The sequence below is a fragment of the Dipodomys merriami genome, unplaced genomic scaffold, assembly GCF_024711535.1.
Source record: "Dipodomys merriami isolate MVZ:Mamm:240054 unplaced genomic scaffold, mDipMer1.0.p SCAF_55, whole genome shotgun sequence".
NCBI lineage: Eukaryota > Metazoa > Chordata > Mammalia > Rodentia > Heteromyidae > Dipodomys > Dipodomys merriami.
This window is the reverse complement of record NW_027206124.1, coordinates 350,505-365,541: the sequence shown is the minus strand read 5'-3', so window position 1 is coordinate 365,541 and position 15,037 is coordinate 350,505. Positions and strand designations below refer to the sequence as shown.

The 15,037-nt window shown below is 59.0% G+C and overlaps 1 protein-coding gene across 1 annotated transcript; it reads right to left on the bottom strand.

Moving 5' to 3' along the window:
- Positions 1-3,507: 3,507 nt before the first annotated feature.
- LOC138811687 (GTP-binding protein Rhes-like) lies at positions 3,508-14,084 on the bottom strand. The gene is made up of 3 exons (XM_069999387.1): positions 13,126-14,084; positions 8,949-9,228; positions 3,508-5,015 (listed from the first exon to the last, which is right to left on the bottom strand). Exons 2-3 carry the CDS (start codon positions 9,217-9,219, stop codon positions 4,486-4,488), a joined length of 801 nt encoding a protein of 266 aa, XP_069855488.1. The 5' UTR covers positions 9,220-9,228; positions 13,126-14,084; the 3' UTR covers positions 3,508-4,485.
- Between the last annotated feature and the right edge of the window lie 953 nt (positions 14,085-15,037).

Sequence of the window (15,037 nt, the reverse complement as noted above, 5' to 3'; positions counted from 1 at the left end):
AGAGACTTTCTCAAAGCCCCTGCCTGCCTGGCTCAGCTTCCTCTGAGCCTGGATGCAAGTCACCATCTCTCGATGCAAGCCAGACCCTTCAGGGATGAAGCCATGGAGACACAGTGACAGGTTGCCTGGAAAGAAGGCATCGCCAGAGCCCATGACAGGGCCACGCAGGGCCCCAGCTGAGTCCTGCCCTGCACAGCCTCCCCTCCTGGCTCTGTGTGTGTGTGTGTGTGTGTGTGTGTGTGTGTGTGTGTGTGTGTGTGTGTGTGTGTGTGTGTGTGTGTGTGTGTGAACGCACATGGTCCTGGGGCTTGAACTCAGGGTCTGGGCATTGTCTTTGAGCATTTCTGTTCATGGCTAACACTCTACCACTCCAACCACTCTACCACTTCCAGTTTTGGTGGTGAACTGGAGATAAGAGTCTCACAGACTCAAGTCTGGAAGTGTGGCTCAGTGGGTAGAGTGCTAGCCAATGACCAAAAGCATTAGGTACTGAGTTCTGGTCTCAGACCAGAAAGAAAAGACTTTCCTGCACAGGCTAGCTTTCAGCCTTTGTCCTCAGATCTCAGCCTCCTGAGCAGCTAGGATTACAGGCGTGAGGCACGGACGCCTGGCCATTCTTAGCATTTTGAAAGCATCAATTCACGTAATCCTCATAACCTCCAGTGAACAGCAATATTCATTGTGTGTGCACACATGCGTGTGCCCCCCCCACTGATATTGAGGCTTGAACTCAGGGTCTGGTGATCTGGCTTAGCTTTATTTCATTCAAGGCTGATTCTGGAGGAAGAAGGGGAAATCTTGCCTCTCCTCCGCTGCCTTGGCCGTGGAGTGACCAGTACAGTGGGACTCCACGTCACTCGTGTGGGAGCCGCCCATCTGGGCTCTTTCAAGGAGGCAGGAAAGTGGAGGCCTGGAGACGGTGGCTCTGAAAAGCAGGGGTGCGTCTCCACTCTCTCCCACGACCCCTCCAGCTAAGATGACCTCCTAGAGATGGGGGATCCGGTTCTTCATGATTTAATATACTGCAGCAGCGACTTCTCCACACCCACCCCACCTGCCCACCCCTCCCTCCAGACAGCAGCCCCTCAGCCAGCTCAGTTCTGAAAGCCCTGGAGCCTAAGCATGCTTTCGACACCCACAGATGTCTCTCTCTGTTGTCTTATTTGTTGTGCATCCTCCGGCAAAGGACTCTACTTCTCTGAGCCTTCTCATTTAAAAAGAGATTCCTATTCCTTCCCATTACCTATGTAGGGTGCTTGTTGTGTGGTAAGTTTTGTTACTGTTGTTTTTAAGCAAAGGTCAGCTCCATTTCCCTTCCCCCATTCCCAGCAGTCTTGGCTGCTGAGCCCGTGGCAGGCCTCCCATCAGCCCCCACCAAGCTGTGACGCGGCTGAAGTTTCTCTCTTGAGTAAGTGACAGGTTCAGGGAGGCAGAACGGAGGAGCGAGGCCGGGAGCTCACAGGGCTGGACTGCGAGGCCGATTCCCAGGCTGGGGAGTCAGGCTATGTTCACTGATGTGGATTCTCTGGCCTTTCCCCGGGCCCGGGGGAGGCCCTCACTGGGGGAGTGGATCCTGCTGCCCCCCGCCCTCCCCCAGCACCCCCCTCCACTGCAGCCCCATGCTGGGGCAGGATTGCAGGGCAAGGGAGGGAAGCTGGGGTGGAATTACACAACTGGAATTCTTAATTCCTTCTCACAGAGGTCAGGGCCATGAGGGGCTGTTCTGTGGGTGTCTGTCCAGCTGTCCCTTGTCCGCCAGCTTCACAGGTGGAGAAGCTGGGGGAGGGCTGGCTTCCAGAGCCTCGCGGAGGGAGGGTGGGCGTGGCTGGCTGGACGTGGGGCGGGGCCCACTCAGGTGTGACTGCCACCTGCTTCCTGCCCCCTCTGTCAACAGGTGCAGCTGGAACAGCGGTGTGCCACGCCTCATCTCACATCTACAAAAGACCTAGGGACATCCGGACAATGCGTGCCCCACAGATGGTCCACGGTGGAGAGTAACAAGAGCTATCCCCCCACCCGGCCAGTCACAGCAGCAACCCCCACCTGGCCTTATTGATTTCTTAGACACAGTCTCACTGTATTTCCCAGGCCTGTCTTGAACCCTTGGGCTTGAGCAATCCTGCTTCAGCCTCTGAAGTAGTGGGGGACTATGGGTGTATGCTACAGTGCTTGGCTTCCCTAACAAGTTGTTTCTTGGGGTTGTTTTTGCTTGTTTGTGTGACAGGGATTTGTTATACAACCCAGACTGGTCTTTAACTTGGTATGTTCCACCACACCCAGACCCCGATTACTGTGTGTGTGTGTGTGTGTGTGTGTGTGTGTGTGTAGCAGTACTAGGGCTTGAACTCAGGACCTCAAACAAGTGGGTTTTTTTCACTCAAGGTTGGCACTCTACTGCTTAAGGTACACATCCACATCTAGCTTTCGGCTGGTTCATCGGAGACAAGTCTCTCAAATGTGGCTTTGAACCAGGATCCTCAGACCTCAGCCTCCTGAGCGGCTAGGATTACAGGTGTGAGCCACCGTGTCTGGCTCACAAATCAGTCGTAAGAACTGAAAACCTTTCCACCCGAGAACTCAGACCCAGGGAGCCTGGTGGAGCCAGCTGGCCGTGTCTGTGACCTGGCCGTACTTCCAGAAAGACACACAGCTCGGGACACTCTGCGAGGAGGGCCCGGACGGGGGCAGTGCCACCCCCTCCGGGCTTTCCACGGGCTTCCCGTGCGCCCCGTGCCAGTGAGGGGCCTGCAGGGGCATGGAGACGGGGTACTGGCCGGGAAAACCACAGGGAGGACACGGCTTCGTAACAAACCCACTTTAATGGCGAGTGTATAGAGTTCCAGGCAGTGGGGTGTGACCGTGGGGCTGGGCTGCGGGGTCCGGCGGTCAGGGAGGTGGCTGGGGGCTGCTGGGGGCGCACACACGGGTGGGGCAGGCTGGGGCGCAGAGCTGGGCCGGGAAGTGTGTGTGCTGGCGTGTGCGGACATACGGACACGTACATACACAGAGACTCTCAGCAGCCCACTCGGGGGAGAGGGCGGGGGTGGTGCCTTGAATCCCAGCAGGCCTAGGGGGGCTGAGGACGCCCTCTGGAGAGCTGCCCACCACAGCCCACACTGAAGGTCCGGGCTGGTCCCTGCTTCTGCTGCTTCCAGGCTCGCGGTGTGACCCAGGGGGAGTAACTGACCCTCTCTGGGCCTTGGCAAAACCCCAGAGGACTACTATGGTTTCTTGTGATCTTAAAAGTCCATTTATTTTTCATTTTCATTGTTGGTGCTGGTCGTGGGGCTTGAACTCAGGGCCTGCTTAGGTTGTTTGGATCAAGGCTGGCGCTCTACCACTTGAGCCACAGCTCCATTGCTGGCATTTTGCTGGTTAACTGGAGAGTCTCGGGGGCTTTCCTGCCTGGGCTGTGCTGTGATCCTCAGATCTCAGCCTCCTGAGTAGCTGGATGACAGGCGTGAGACACCAGTGCTAGCAAACTTCATTACATTGAAGGAGATTAGATGTATTTATTCAGAACTGGGAACAGGGAGGGGGTGGGGGGCTTTGGTTAGCAGGTTCAAAACCCAGCACACCCAGCTGGGTGTGTGGGGCCCGCCAGTGGGAGCTTTCCTCCACCCTCCCTCGTCTCCCCGAACTAACTGGGCTTGTCTCCTTCCCCCCTGATCCTCAGCCATCCTGTCTGAGAAATGGGAGCAGGAGAGGCACCCAGCACAGCTGTTGGTAACTGTGCTGCTCAGTATGGGCTCAGCATCCAGCCCCAGCACCCTGCCTGGCACAGACAGTGGCTTGGAACTGGAATGAGGCTGCAGAAAGGTGGTATGGAGGGTCACTAGGCTCTAGGGTACAAACAACCTGGGTCTATGGCTAACACAACCAGGAACAGCTTCAAAAAGACAAGCACACGTCACGTGGGCGGGACGGCAGAAGACTGGCGCAGGACCAGTCACAGTCTCAGAGATGCAGCACACAGGCCACCGGCTCCATATTGGGGCAGCCCAGGGGCCAAGCAGGAGGGGTGAGTGGACGTGACTGAGCAGAAGGGGGGAGCTGCAGGCCGGGAGGGAGCCCCTCCCCATCCGTGTCCACGCCGACCCCACCAGGGGAGCAGGAGGCCGCTCGTGTCTGGATGTCCGGTGGTTTTGTCCGGATCTGTATCAGGAGGCTCCGTGTAACACACGGCTCCTGGCCTTCTGGCATCCATGTTTCTCCCAACTTGAGCCTCTGGGTCAGCGCTGACTTCTCCTCAACTGGCCTCCTATCCTCGAAGATTGGGCCTCCCATGGAGGCCAGGGCCACAGGGAGCCAGGGACAAGAGGCCTCAGGGAAGAGACACGAAGGCAGGAGGGTGGACGGAGCATCTTGGGGCCCCTCTGGGCTGGTCCCCCAGGGCGCCCACGGCTGGGGGAACGTGGGCAGCGGGCAGCTGGGGCCACCTCCCTGAAGGCACCGCCCCAAGGCCCTCCCCAGCGTCCCTGCCGCTCACTGGATGGCACACTTGTCCCTCTCTCGGGCCTGGCCCTCTCGCAGGACCTTGGCCTTGATGTACTTGAGGTCACTGTTGACGCTGGGGCGGCGGGCGAAGGGCGACACCATGCCGTAGGCGTCCATGTCCTTGACGCGGCGGATGCAGAAGGGCCGGGGGTGGAAGGTGTCGCCGTACTGCACGGAGATCTTGCGGTGCAGCGCGGGGCTCATCTCGTGCGGCAGCTTGGCCATGCTGAACAGCACGTAGAACATCTCGTCCACGTTCGTGTTCTTCTTGGCCGACACCTCGAAGTAGGCACAATTCTCGTCTCCAGACACCAGCAGCTCGGCCTCGGTGCTGGGGACCTGGCGGCACAGCTCGCTGTGGTCGCTCTTGTTGCCGCAGATGACCATGGGCAGCTCCGCCGCGTCCTTCGTCTTGTTCTTCAGGCAGGACTTGACCTCCAGGATCTGCTTCTGGAGGCGCTTGACCTCGTCAAAGGACTCCCGGCTATCCAGGCTGAACACCAGGATGAAGACGTCACCTACAGAGAGAGCCCAGCGGGTGAGTGACAAGCGGGGCCCGCCCTGGGCAGTTCCTGGGCCAATAAATGGCCCTGATTGCCCCCAGCTGTCAGAGCAGGAAGTTGAGGCTCTAAGGGGTTCAAACCCTCATTCGTGGCTCATGCACAGAGCAGCCCAGCTGAAATAGGATCAGCCCACCTGGCACTTCCTGTGGACTTTCACAGACTATGAGACTATTAGCCACGCATGGGGGCTCACGCCTATACTCCTAGCTACTCAGGAGGCTGAGATCTGAGGATCATGGCTTGAAGCGAGCCTGGGCAGGAAAGTCCTTGAGACTCTCATCTCCAATTAACCAACAAAAAGCCGGAAGTAGAGGTGTAGAGCTCAAGTGATAGAGCATAGCCTTAAGCTAAAGAGCTAGGAGATTGGCACCCTGGCCCTGCGTTCAAGCCCCAGAACTGGTGCACACCTGTACACAACCACACCCCCACCCTATGAGGATAACAATGACCGGCCAGCTGTGCAAGCTGGGGTCTTGCCCAGCGCACATGCCCAGGGCCTCCTGTATACCTGACACAGTGGAATCCGGCCAATACCGGTGGCCGCAGTGTGGTAGCACAAGTTGGGCGGGGGGCGGTGTGGATCACATCTGGAATTTCTGTTTACCAGCCATGCAGCCTTGAGCAGGGCCCTACCAACTCCCTAGCCCTCCGTGTCCCCATCTGCACCAGCTGAATGCAACATGGCCTAGCAGGGCTCTTTGAGGGCTGTCACAGATAACAAAGGCAGGGTGGCTCCCTGCCTTCCCAGGCACTGGTAACGACACCTGGCACCTACTGGGTACCCAGCACCCGTTCCACCCCTGATGGTCTCCTCATACCTCATAACACCTCCACGGGGAGATGTTCCTGCTTTCCTGTGAAAGGTGAGCAAAACCAGACTCAGAAGGGGCAAGCAACCTGCCCAAGGTCACACAGCTTCACTGTGGCTAGGACAGGGCTACAACTCCTCCCAGTGCTGGCTTCATGCTGGCGCACAGGCCATGTTCTGGGGCTTCTGGAGCAGATCATGGGATGAACAAGAGCATGTGGCCCCCAGTACCCATGCTACCCGCCTCCAAGGCCTCCCTCAGACCCGGCTCTTACTGCAGAGGCGGGACTGGGGAGGGGCTGGGAGAGGGGAGGGCAGGGTGGGTCAATGGCTTCACCTCTATGATCTCATTTGCTAGCCTCTCCCTCACTTCTGCTTCCATTCTTTTTTGGGGGGACGAGGGATACTGGGGTTTGAACTCAACACCTCACACTTGCCAGGCAGGTGTTTCTACCACTAGACCCACACACTCAGCCCCTTAGCTTTAGTTATTTTTTGGATAAACGATCCATGTTTCTTTTTCCTTGCTTCTCCTAACCAGCTCCTGAGTAGCTGGCATTACAGGTCCACACCACCACAACTTGCCCCATTACTTAACTTTCAACAACCCCATGTGTGTAGATCTAAAGCTGCTTGGGGGGAGGGGTGGGGACAGGCAAGCAAAGCGGGGCCTGGGACTCGGGTACCAGTCTGCACCCCCAGGGAGAGAGCAACACCCTAATTTCTGGGCCCCAGAGCTGCTTCTGAAAGGCACACACCACACTCAGACCAGTGCTCTCGTCAAGGGCAAGCTCTGGACAGCAGGAGCCGGGGACTGGGCCCTGCCGCCGCCCGTCTCCCGGAGCCTGCCTGCGGCGGCCGAAGCTGTTCTCAAACTCACCAGTAAAGTAGCTTCAGCCTGCCAACCCCAACAAAGCCAGGCTGATCTCGGGGTCTCTGAGGACTCAATATTCAAACACGAGGTTGCAGGTGCCAGGCAGCAGGGCCTGCCCCGGCCTCATGGCCAGCCTGCAGCCGGAGGGCGAGCTTGGCCATGAATGGCTCTCAGAATTTCCTGAGTCCTGGGCTCCAGGTTGGGAAAAGAGGCCCAGGCTTGGGAGTGAGCAGAGCAGGCGGCAGTCCTATGTGCTCAGAATGTTGCTGCGGGCTCTGGCGGCTGCCGGGAGGCAGAGGGGAATGGCGACATGGTTGCAGAAGGCCCACACCACGCCGATGGAGCCCCACTTCTAGGAAGGTAGGAGCTGGGGAAGGGGCCCTGGCCCAGGGCTCTGGCCTAACATAAAATATAGACTAATATCTCTTTATATCAGAGGCCACCCAGGAAGCCAGGACCACTGATAGGACACACAGCTGTCTCCAAGTGACAGATCTAAGATTTGAACCCAGGCCCAGCCAGAGATCCTCTACTTGTACATTCCATCTCCAAATTCTGAGGACAACCAGGAACACCAAGGGAGGTTTGGCAAGGAAGGCCTGGAGGAGGGAGCCCGCCCATCAGCCTCTTTCCTGGCTAGAGTGTAGAGAGAGGGTTGGGCAGGGCACAGGTCTGTTTTGTTTTAAGGTACTGGGATTTGAACACAAGAGTTTCACACCTGCTAGGTAGGTGCTTAATTAACCACACCCCCAGTCCACTTTCCCTTTAGTTAATTTTCAAGTAGGCACGCTCTCTCATTTTTTCTTTATAGTCCAGGTCTGCCCTTAGACCAAGTTCTCCTACCTCTAGCCTTCCTCATAACTAGGATGATAGGAATGCTCTGCCATACCCAGCTCGTTGGTTGAGGTGGGGGAAATCTCTCAAGCTTTTATTCCCAAGCTGGCCTCAAACTATTATCCTCTAGATCTCGGCCTCCAGGGGAGCTGAGAATACAGGTAGGTGTGAATGACCACACTTGCATGGCAAGCATTTCTTGTGGGACATTCTAAGTTGGCAGTTAGCGAGGTACTTGCCCTAGGGAGAAAGGACATGATTGTGTGCCCACATCAAGCACACTACAAATGCCAGCTCCATTTAAGACCAATGATTACGGAGCACTTAGCTTCTGCTCATCAAGCACCTGAAAGATTCCTCAGCTACTTTTACCAGCACCGTTGAGCTTCTGTCTAATGCAATGAGAAACAGGCCTGGGGAGACAGGGTCACTAGCCCCAGGGCCCCAGGAGGCAGTGGACCCAAGACTAGGCCCCGGGCAGGGGGGTACAGGGACCCACTCTTTCACCTACCACATTCAACCACCTGAACAGCCTTGCCGGGCGCCAGTGGCTCACGCCTGTCATCCTAGCTACTCAGGAGGCTGAGATCTGAGGATCATGGTTCAAAGCCAGAGGGGCAGGAAAGTCCATGTGACTCTTATCTCTAATAAACCACCAGAGAACCAAAAGTGGCGCTGTGGCTCAAGTGGTAGAGTACTAGCTTTGAACTGAAGAGCTGAGGGACAGCGCCCAGGCCCAGAGTTCAAGCCCCAGGACAAAAAAAAAAAAAAAAAGGAACAGCCAAGACCTTGTCACCAGGAGCCCCCGGGCCCCACCGTGGCCCCCACCTTTCCCTGTGGTGGCCCCCAGCAGGGCAGAGGTCACAGAGCCTGGCCAAGCTTCTAACTGGAGCAAGTTCCATAACCTCCCTGCCTCGGGCTCCCTGCTTGTGGAATAATGGTAGATCACACAGGGAAGTTTCCAAGTGGCAGGGCCAGGATTTGAACTCACCTTCTAAGTGGGTTATGAGGAGTCAGCAAAGCCATATAAGTGCAGGGGAGCACCAGCCACTGCGTCTCAGCTCTGCCAACACCCCCAGCCCCTGCCCTGTGCCCGGCCCCCCAGATCACTCTGGGAGGACAGCAGGCAGGAGGCTACCATCCCCTGGTATAAAGCCAGTGCAGCTTCCACTAACCTGACCAGCACCACAAGGACCAGCAGGAAGGCCTCAAGCCTCCACAAAGCTGCTTCTCAGCTGGCACTCACTGCCCAGCCCACAGGCCCACGCCTTGCCCTGCAGCCACCCCACCGCACCCGCGTGCCCGCACGCGCGCGCACACACGCACACACACACACACACACACACACACACACACACGCACACACGCTCACCTGTGAGGATAGACAGTCTGCGCATGGCAGGGAAGGGGTGGTTGCCCGAGGTGTCCAGGATGTCCAGCTGGTACATGTCGCCCCGGATGTTGTAGACCTTACGGTGGAAGTCCTCGATGGTGGGCGTGTACTGGTCGTCGAAGCGGCCGTTCAGGAAGCGAGAGACGATGGAGCTCTTGCCCACCCTGGAGGCGCCCAGCACCACCATGCGGTACGAGTTCTTGGCAGGCACGCTGAGCGTGCAGCTCCCGCTGGACAAGGTCTTCATCATGGCTCGGGGCTGCAACAAGAATGGGGGGGGGTGCGTCAAGAAGCTTTGTCCTGGCCCTGCCCCTACTGCCCCCTGTGCAGGCCCCTTCCAGGGCTCAGGCTCTGTCTGTAAAACGGAGACGTAAAGCCCATGTTCTCTAGAGACCCCAGCTTCCAGCCACTCGTCCATTCATTCATGCATTAATCCCCTCCTCTTTCTTTCTCTCTCTCCCATGACAACCATCCTCACAACCCCAAGGACTTCTGCTTCTGGGGGAATCCAGAACTTTCTCTGAGAGCTTCTTTTGGCTTTGTGGAAGAGGCAAAAACAAACCCAAGCTCAAGATGCGAAGTGGGGCTCAGCAAACCACCCCGGCTCCATCAAGCCCAGGCTCAGGCCCACCAAAGGCCATCCCCCCCCAGCCAGCCCTCTGCTCACTCAGCACTGAGACCCCCAGACCCTCCAGGAAGTCACCCAGGCAACCAAGCTAGGCTGAGATCTAAAGGGGGGCGTGCCACCCTCAGGACTGCACAGAACACAGTCCAGCTGACACAGCGACCCCTTGGGGAGGTCGAGACAGGTTGAGCAGGTTGGTCCCCGCACAAGGTGCCCAGCCAAGTACATCCCAGAGGAAGGAAGGGGTTTCTCTAGGTAGCCCCCTCTCTCAGAGAAGGCCCTGCTCCTTAATTGATACCAAGGGCCCTACTGCTAAATCTGGTCCCCACCCTGGGAGGCCCCAGGTGAGCCTCCAGAGCCTCTTCCGGCATTGTCCAACATCATAATTGTCTGTCTAACCTGCGGCTGAGCGTGAGGCGGCTACGGGGTAGATGTCCTGGGCACATCTCCCGTCCTGTGTCCACATCTGCCCACGGCAGCCCAGGACCCTGGTGCAGCGAAATGCTCTCAAAAAATACCAGAGGCTGGGGGCCAGGGGCTCACGCCTGTAATCCTAGCTACTCAGGAGGCTGAGACCTGAGGATCGAGGTTCAAAGCCAGTCTGGGCAGGAAAGTCTGTGAGACTCTTATCTCCAATAAATTACCAGAAAACCAGAAGTGGCACTGTGGCTCAAGTGGTAGAGCGCTCGCCTTGAGCTGAAGAACTGAGGGACAGCACCCAGGCCCAGAGTTTAAGCCCCACAACCGACCAAAAAAACAAAACAAAAAAATACCGCTCAGAAATGCCCTCACCATGGCCTTTGTCAATGGCATAAAAAAAAAAAAAAAAAAAAAAAAAAAAAAAAAAAAAACTCCCATCCCAGCCAATGCTTGGCTAAAACTTGACCTCAGTGAATGAACTGCACCCCACACAGACCCCAGGCCTGGAGCCATAGTGATGCTTCCTCAGGCCAAGTCCAGATGTGTGCCAAGCACAAAGCAACAACACTGGCTGGGAAGAAGAAAAAAAAATCAACTGTTTGTTTTGCAGTGAATCTCTGTCCGAGTGTCGCAGGCGCCTGCGCCTCAGCCCCCAGGAAGCCCAGGGGGCAGGGGGCAGAATGCTGAGGCTCAGGGAGGTTGAGCTGCTTTGCTCCAGGTCCTCAGCCAGCAAAAGCAGCCCAGAGGGCTCTGACCCCAGGTAGTCACCCTGTGGAATCCCACCTCCCCTGTGAAGCACGGGATATTTTCTAACATGTCCACACGGCCTCTGAATTCATGCCAAAAGCCAACTCACATAAAGCCCGTGGGACTGTACCCAGAAGGTGCCCAAGAGACCATCCTTGATGAATGAAAAAGCAAGTCGACTCTGCCTCTCCCGTCACCTCTACCCACCTGGCTGGCCTGGGGCTATCCTAAAAAGCCACCACCTTACACACACACACACACCAAGAATGGCCCTGCTGTGGAACCAGTGACTGAGTTCACTTAGGAATCAAGACAGAAAGCAGACAAAGGAGAGAGACAAGCCAGAGAGACTAACAATAAGAAGCAAGAGTTACAGAGGGCAGAGGGAGGCTTTCTTATCTGAGAGGATTGGGTCTTCACATGGCCCCAGCCACGTGGGGCTGAGCCAAACACCACACACCTGGCTGCCAGGTGACAGCCAGCATGTCGGTGGCTCCGCCCCCTGCTCCTCTTTCCTTCTCCTTCCCCACAGGAGTGCTGAGTGGAGGGGAAGCCTGGGGGGCAAATGTCTCCCCACATCTTCCTGCTCCTAGGCCTCTGATCCCACAGTGAGAGGAAAGTGGGACCAGTCTGGGGCTGGGGAAAAGGGGGAGCTTTAGAAGCTCAGTGGAATGTTGAAGGAGGGATGTAAATGCAAAGCCAGACGCTGCCACCCGGACCCCAGGACCGTTCCCAGGGCAGCTGGGCGGCAGAATCTTGAGGCTGACTGAGGCCGTGCAGGGGAGAGGGCCTCCCACCGGCAGACACGGCCACAGGTGTGTGCACGCCTTATTCCTGCAACTTCACAGCAGTCTGGGCCCTCCTGACTCCTGGGGACACTGGTGCTCAGAGACGTTGAGCCGCTTGTCCCAGTTCACACAGCGCATGCCTGGCTGGGCTGGGACTAGAACCAGGAGGCTGGGCGCCAGAGCCTGGTCTTACCTCCATGAGAAGCCACCCCAGGCCAAAACTGCAGTCTTTTTCCCAACAGTGTCTGACTCAGTGAAATCTCAGCTGGAGCCAGCGGGGCCTGACCCCTGAGGCATACTCTATCCTCCTCGCCATTGTCCCTACAGGCAGCTGGGGGCAGGCAGCTTGCCCAAGACTCTTTGAGACCCTGCCAGCCCGCTCCTGGCCAGTGCCTCTGTGGCTCATTCACCTTCACCTTCCTCCTTCTCTGTGTGTCCCTACTGGAGGCTGGGAGGATCCAGTGTACAAGGACATGGCCCTTGGTGTGTAACACACAGTTCACTGCCCTGCCGCCCCCCAGTCCCTCTGTGGGGCCCATCCAGCCTCTGTGCACACACAATGCAGTCTCTGGCCTCCACGGAAGAGTCCTGGGGACTTTTAAAACCCATTCTCACCACCCTGGGCAGCAGACACCGGCTCTAACTGACCAATTCTGCCACTGGCCAGCTGTGAGCTAGCCTAGCGGCCCGAGACACAATAGGAAGTCCAGGTGGGAGGCCCAGAGGCTCCCCTGGGCCTTCTCAAGTGTGGGCTTCCTTTCTTCGGGGTACTCTGTGGGCAGCTGTGGGCTGCCTGGCCGCTCCAGGAAGAATGGAGAGCAGGTAGAGGCCTTTGAGAACCCCATCTTGTCACTCTGATGCCAGGTAAAGCCTGAATCAGAGACTCTCAGGAGTTGGTCATCCCAGCCCTGTTTCCCTTCCATAAGGTCCTGGACGATGTCCTCTGTCACCCTCCCAGGGCTGAAGGTAAAGGGAAGAGAGAAGGGGTGCAGGAACACCCCCCCCAGAGCTGCAGGGGGTGGGATGGGGGTGTCCAGCTGGGTACAGAAGCCTTTCCCAGGAACAGAATTATCCAGCAAACTCACTCTCCCATGCAGAAGCCTAGAAAAAAAGCTCAAGGGACTGTGGGTAAAGCATCTTGACTTCCTTCTGGGGGTGGGGGGGGAACCAACAAATCATCCCAACAGCCCTCCATCTAGGTATATTGATATGTCTCAGACATATCAATGTGTTTGGCAAAGGTTCGGTGCCTCTTTCCCCTGAGCCTCAGTTTCCCCTTTTTAAAACAGGCTTCCTCTCTTAAAAGCTCCTAGATAGAACTCAACCCAGGACAGAGTGCAAGAGCAATGAATCTCTTTCCCAGCACAATAAGGGGGTCCTGCGCCCTGCCTGGCAGACTAGTTTAACTCTCTCTACACGGGGCAGGAGGGCTGCAATCCCTGCACACAGTAGGCTCACAATTCAAGTTTTCCTAGTAAGAGCATCTCAGAGCTCTCCTCTCCTCCTCCTGACGAGTCCGGGGCTGCCCCAACTTCACCCAGCTCCCCAGATCTGCCGGGGGGGGGGTCTCTCCTACCTGGGACCGGCGGGCCGGGCCCCTGGCACGGCTCGGAGGGCTGCCGGAAAGCGCCTGCAGGTGCGGGGAGCCGCCGGTAGCCCCGGCTGCCGAGCCGCCCGGCGTCTGCGCCGTCCGCGCCGCGGGCTCCCGGGTCACTGCGCACAGATCCGGATCCTCCTCCTCTGCGCAGCTCGGGGCGCCGGGCTGGGCTCGGCTGGGAGAGGGGGAGCGCGAATTCGGGGCCCCATGGGTGGGCTCCGAGGGCTCAGCAGGGCTCGGGCGCTGGGCGGGCTCCGGCTCACCGTCGCCGGCCCTGCCCTGCCCGGACCCCGGGGCCTCCGGTTGAGCCAGGTGCCCGGAGGCTTGGGGACGTTGGATACGGAGATTCCCCACCTGGGGCTCAGGCGCCAGGGCGGGGGGCGGGGGCCGGGGATTGAAGAGCCGTCCGTGGAGCCTCCGGAGTCCTTTGCGGGATGGGGTGGGGGGTGGCTGGGGTGCGAGACCTGGGATGGCGAAGCCGCCTGGCGGCCTACGCGACCTTCTCCTCGGGTCCCCGAGGGGGGCGCCCGGGTGGGGGACAGGGGCGCTGCGCGCCGGGCCCCGGAGCCCGGCCTCCTCCGCTGATCGCAGCTGCCGTAGCCGGCTCTGCGCAGGAGGGACGGCTCCCTGCTCCTCGCCCGGCGATGCCAGCCGCCGAAAGCCGAGCAGGCGTGTGGGAGGGGGCCTCGAACGCCGCCCCGGGGCTCCGCAGCTCCCAGCTCGCTTCGAGCCGGCGCCGCCCCCCACTTCACCCTCCCGGGCCCCCCAGGGAGGAGAACTTTCTGCCGCCCCGTTCCTCTCTCTCTCTCCCCCGCAGACGACGCCCCTCTTTCCCCGCGCTGGGAAGTGGAGGTGGCAGAGATGCTCCCTAAAGTGACTGCAGCCCGCACAGCCCGGGGCGATGGCAGCGCCCGGCCGATCCGTCCGGCGCCCACCTGCCCGGGTCACCCGCCAGCAGCCGGTCCCGCCCGGGAGCCGCGCCCGCCCCGCCCCCGGGCCGCCCCCGCAGCGCACAGCCAATCACCGGTGAGACCCTTGCGCCGGCCACGCCCCCCGGGCCACGCCCCTCCCGCCCCTGCCGGGCCGCAAGCTGCTGCTCCGCGTGCCGCGGCGCGTGGGGCCGGGGCGAAGGGGGAACGGCCCGAGGCCTGGGGCGCGCGTGCACCGTGACCGGAAGGCGGCCCGCCCGCGCCTACGCCAGCGCTCACCCGCACGCCCACCGGAGCGGGAGAGGGCCCGCCAGGGGTCCCCCGCCGCCAGTGCCCCGCCCACTTGGCTCCCAGATGCCCAGCCAGTCCCCGAACCGGAGCTTCCTTCCCCGGATGCGGTGCCCGCGGGACCCCGTGGACCCGCACATGGGCAGCACACGTGCAGCCGCGAGGGGTGCGGGAGTCACCTAGGCCTCGCAGCCCGTGGATCTGCCGTGGCCTCCAGGGGTGTCCCTGGGCCCGGCCTCTCCCCTGCAGCCGATGCAGCCCAAGGCTGCAACCTGAGCTGCAGCCACATCCCTTTCTTCTCAGGCCAGTGTCCAGGCCGGGCCAGGCATCCGTTCCTACTGTGCCCCGTCCACATGCCACTTACGCACTTGGAGTTTTATTTAATTCCAAGACGCACGGTGGGGCGCGGGCGGCTCAAGCTGGTCATCCTAGCTACTCAGGAGGCTGAGATCCAAGGATGGTGATTTATCTCCAGATCAGCAAAAAGCTGGAAGTGTGGCTCAAATGGGAGAGAGCCAATCACGAGTGAAAAAAACTAAGGGACAACACTCAGGCCCTGAATGTTAAGCGCATGCACACACACACACACACACACACACACACACACACACACACACACACACACACACACACACACACACACACACTATCCAAGACTCACTCTCCCTAGCACA

Coding starts and splice junctions, on each gene's coding strand:
- LOC138811687 (XM_069999387.1), bottom strand. CDS start 9,219: ATGATGAAGACCTTGTCCAGCGGGAGCTGCACGCTCAGCGTGCCTGCC. Junction 5,016..8,948: donor CAGACTGTCTATCCTCACAG/GTGAGCGTGTGT, acceptor CTCTCTCTGTAG/GTGACGTCTTCATCCTGGTG.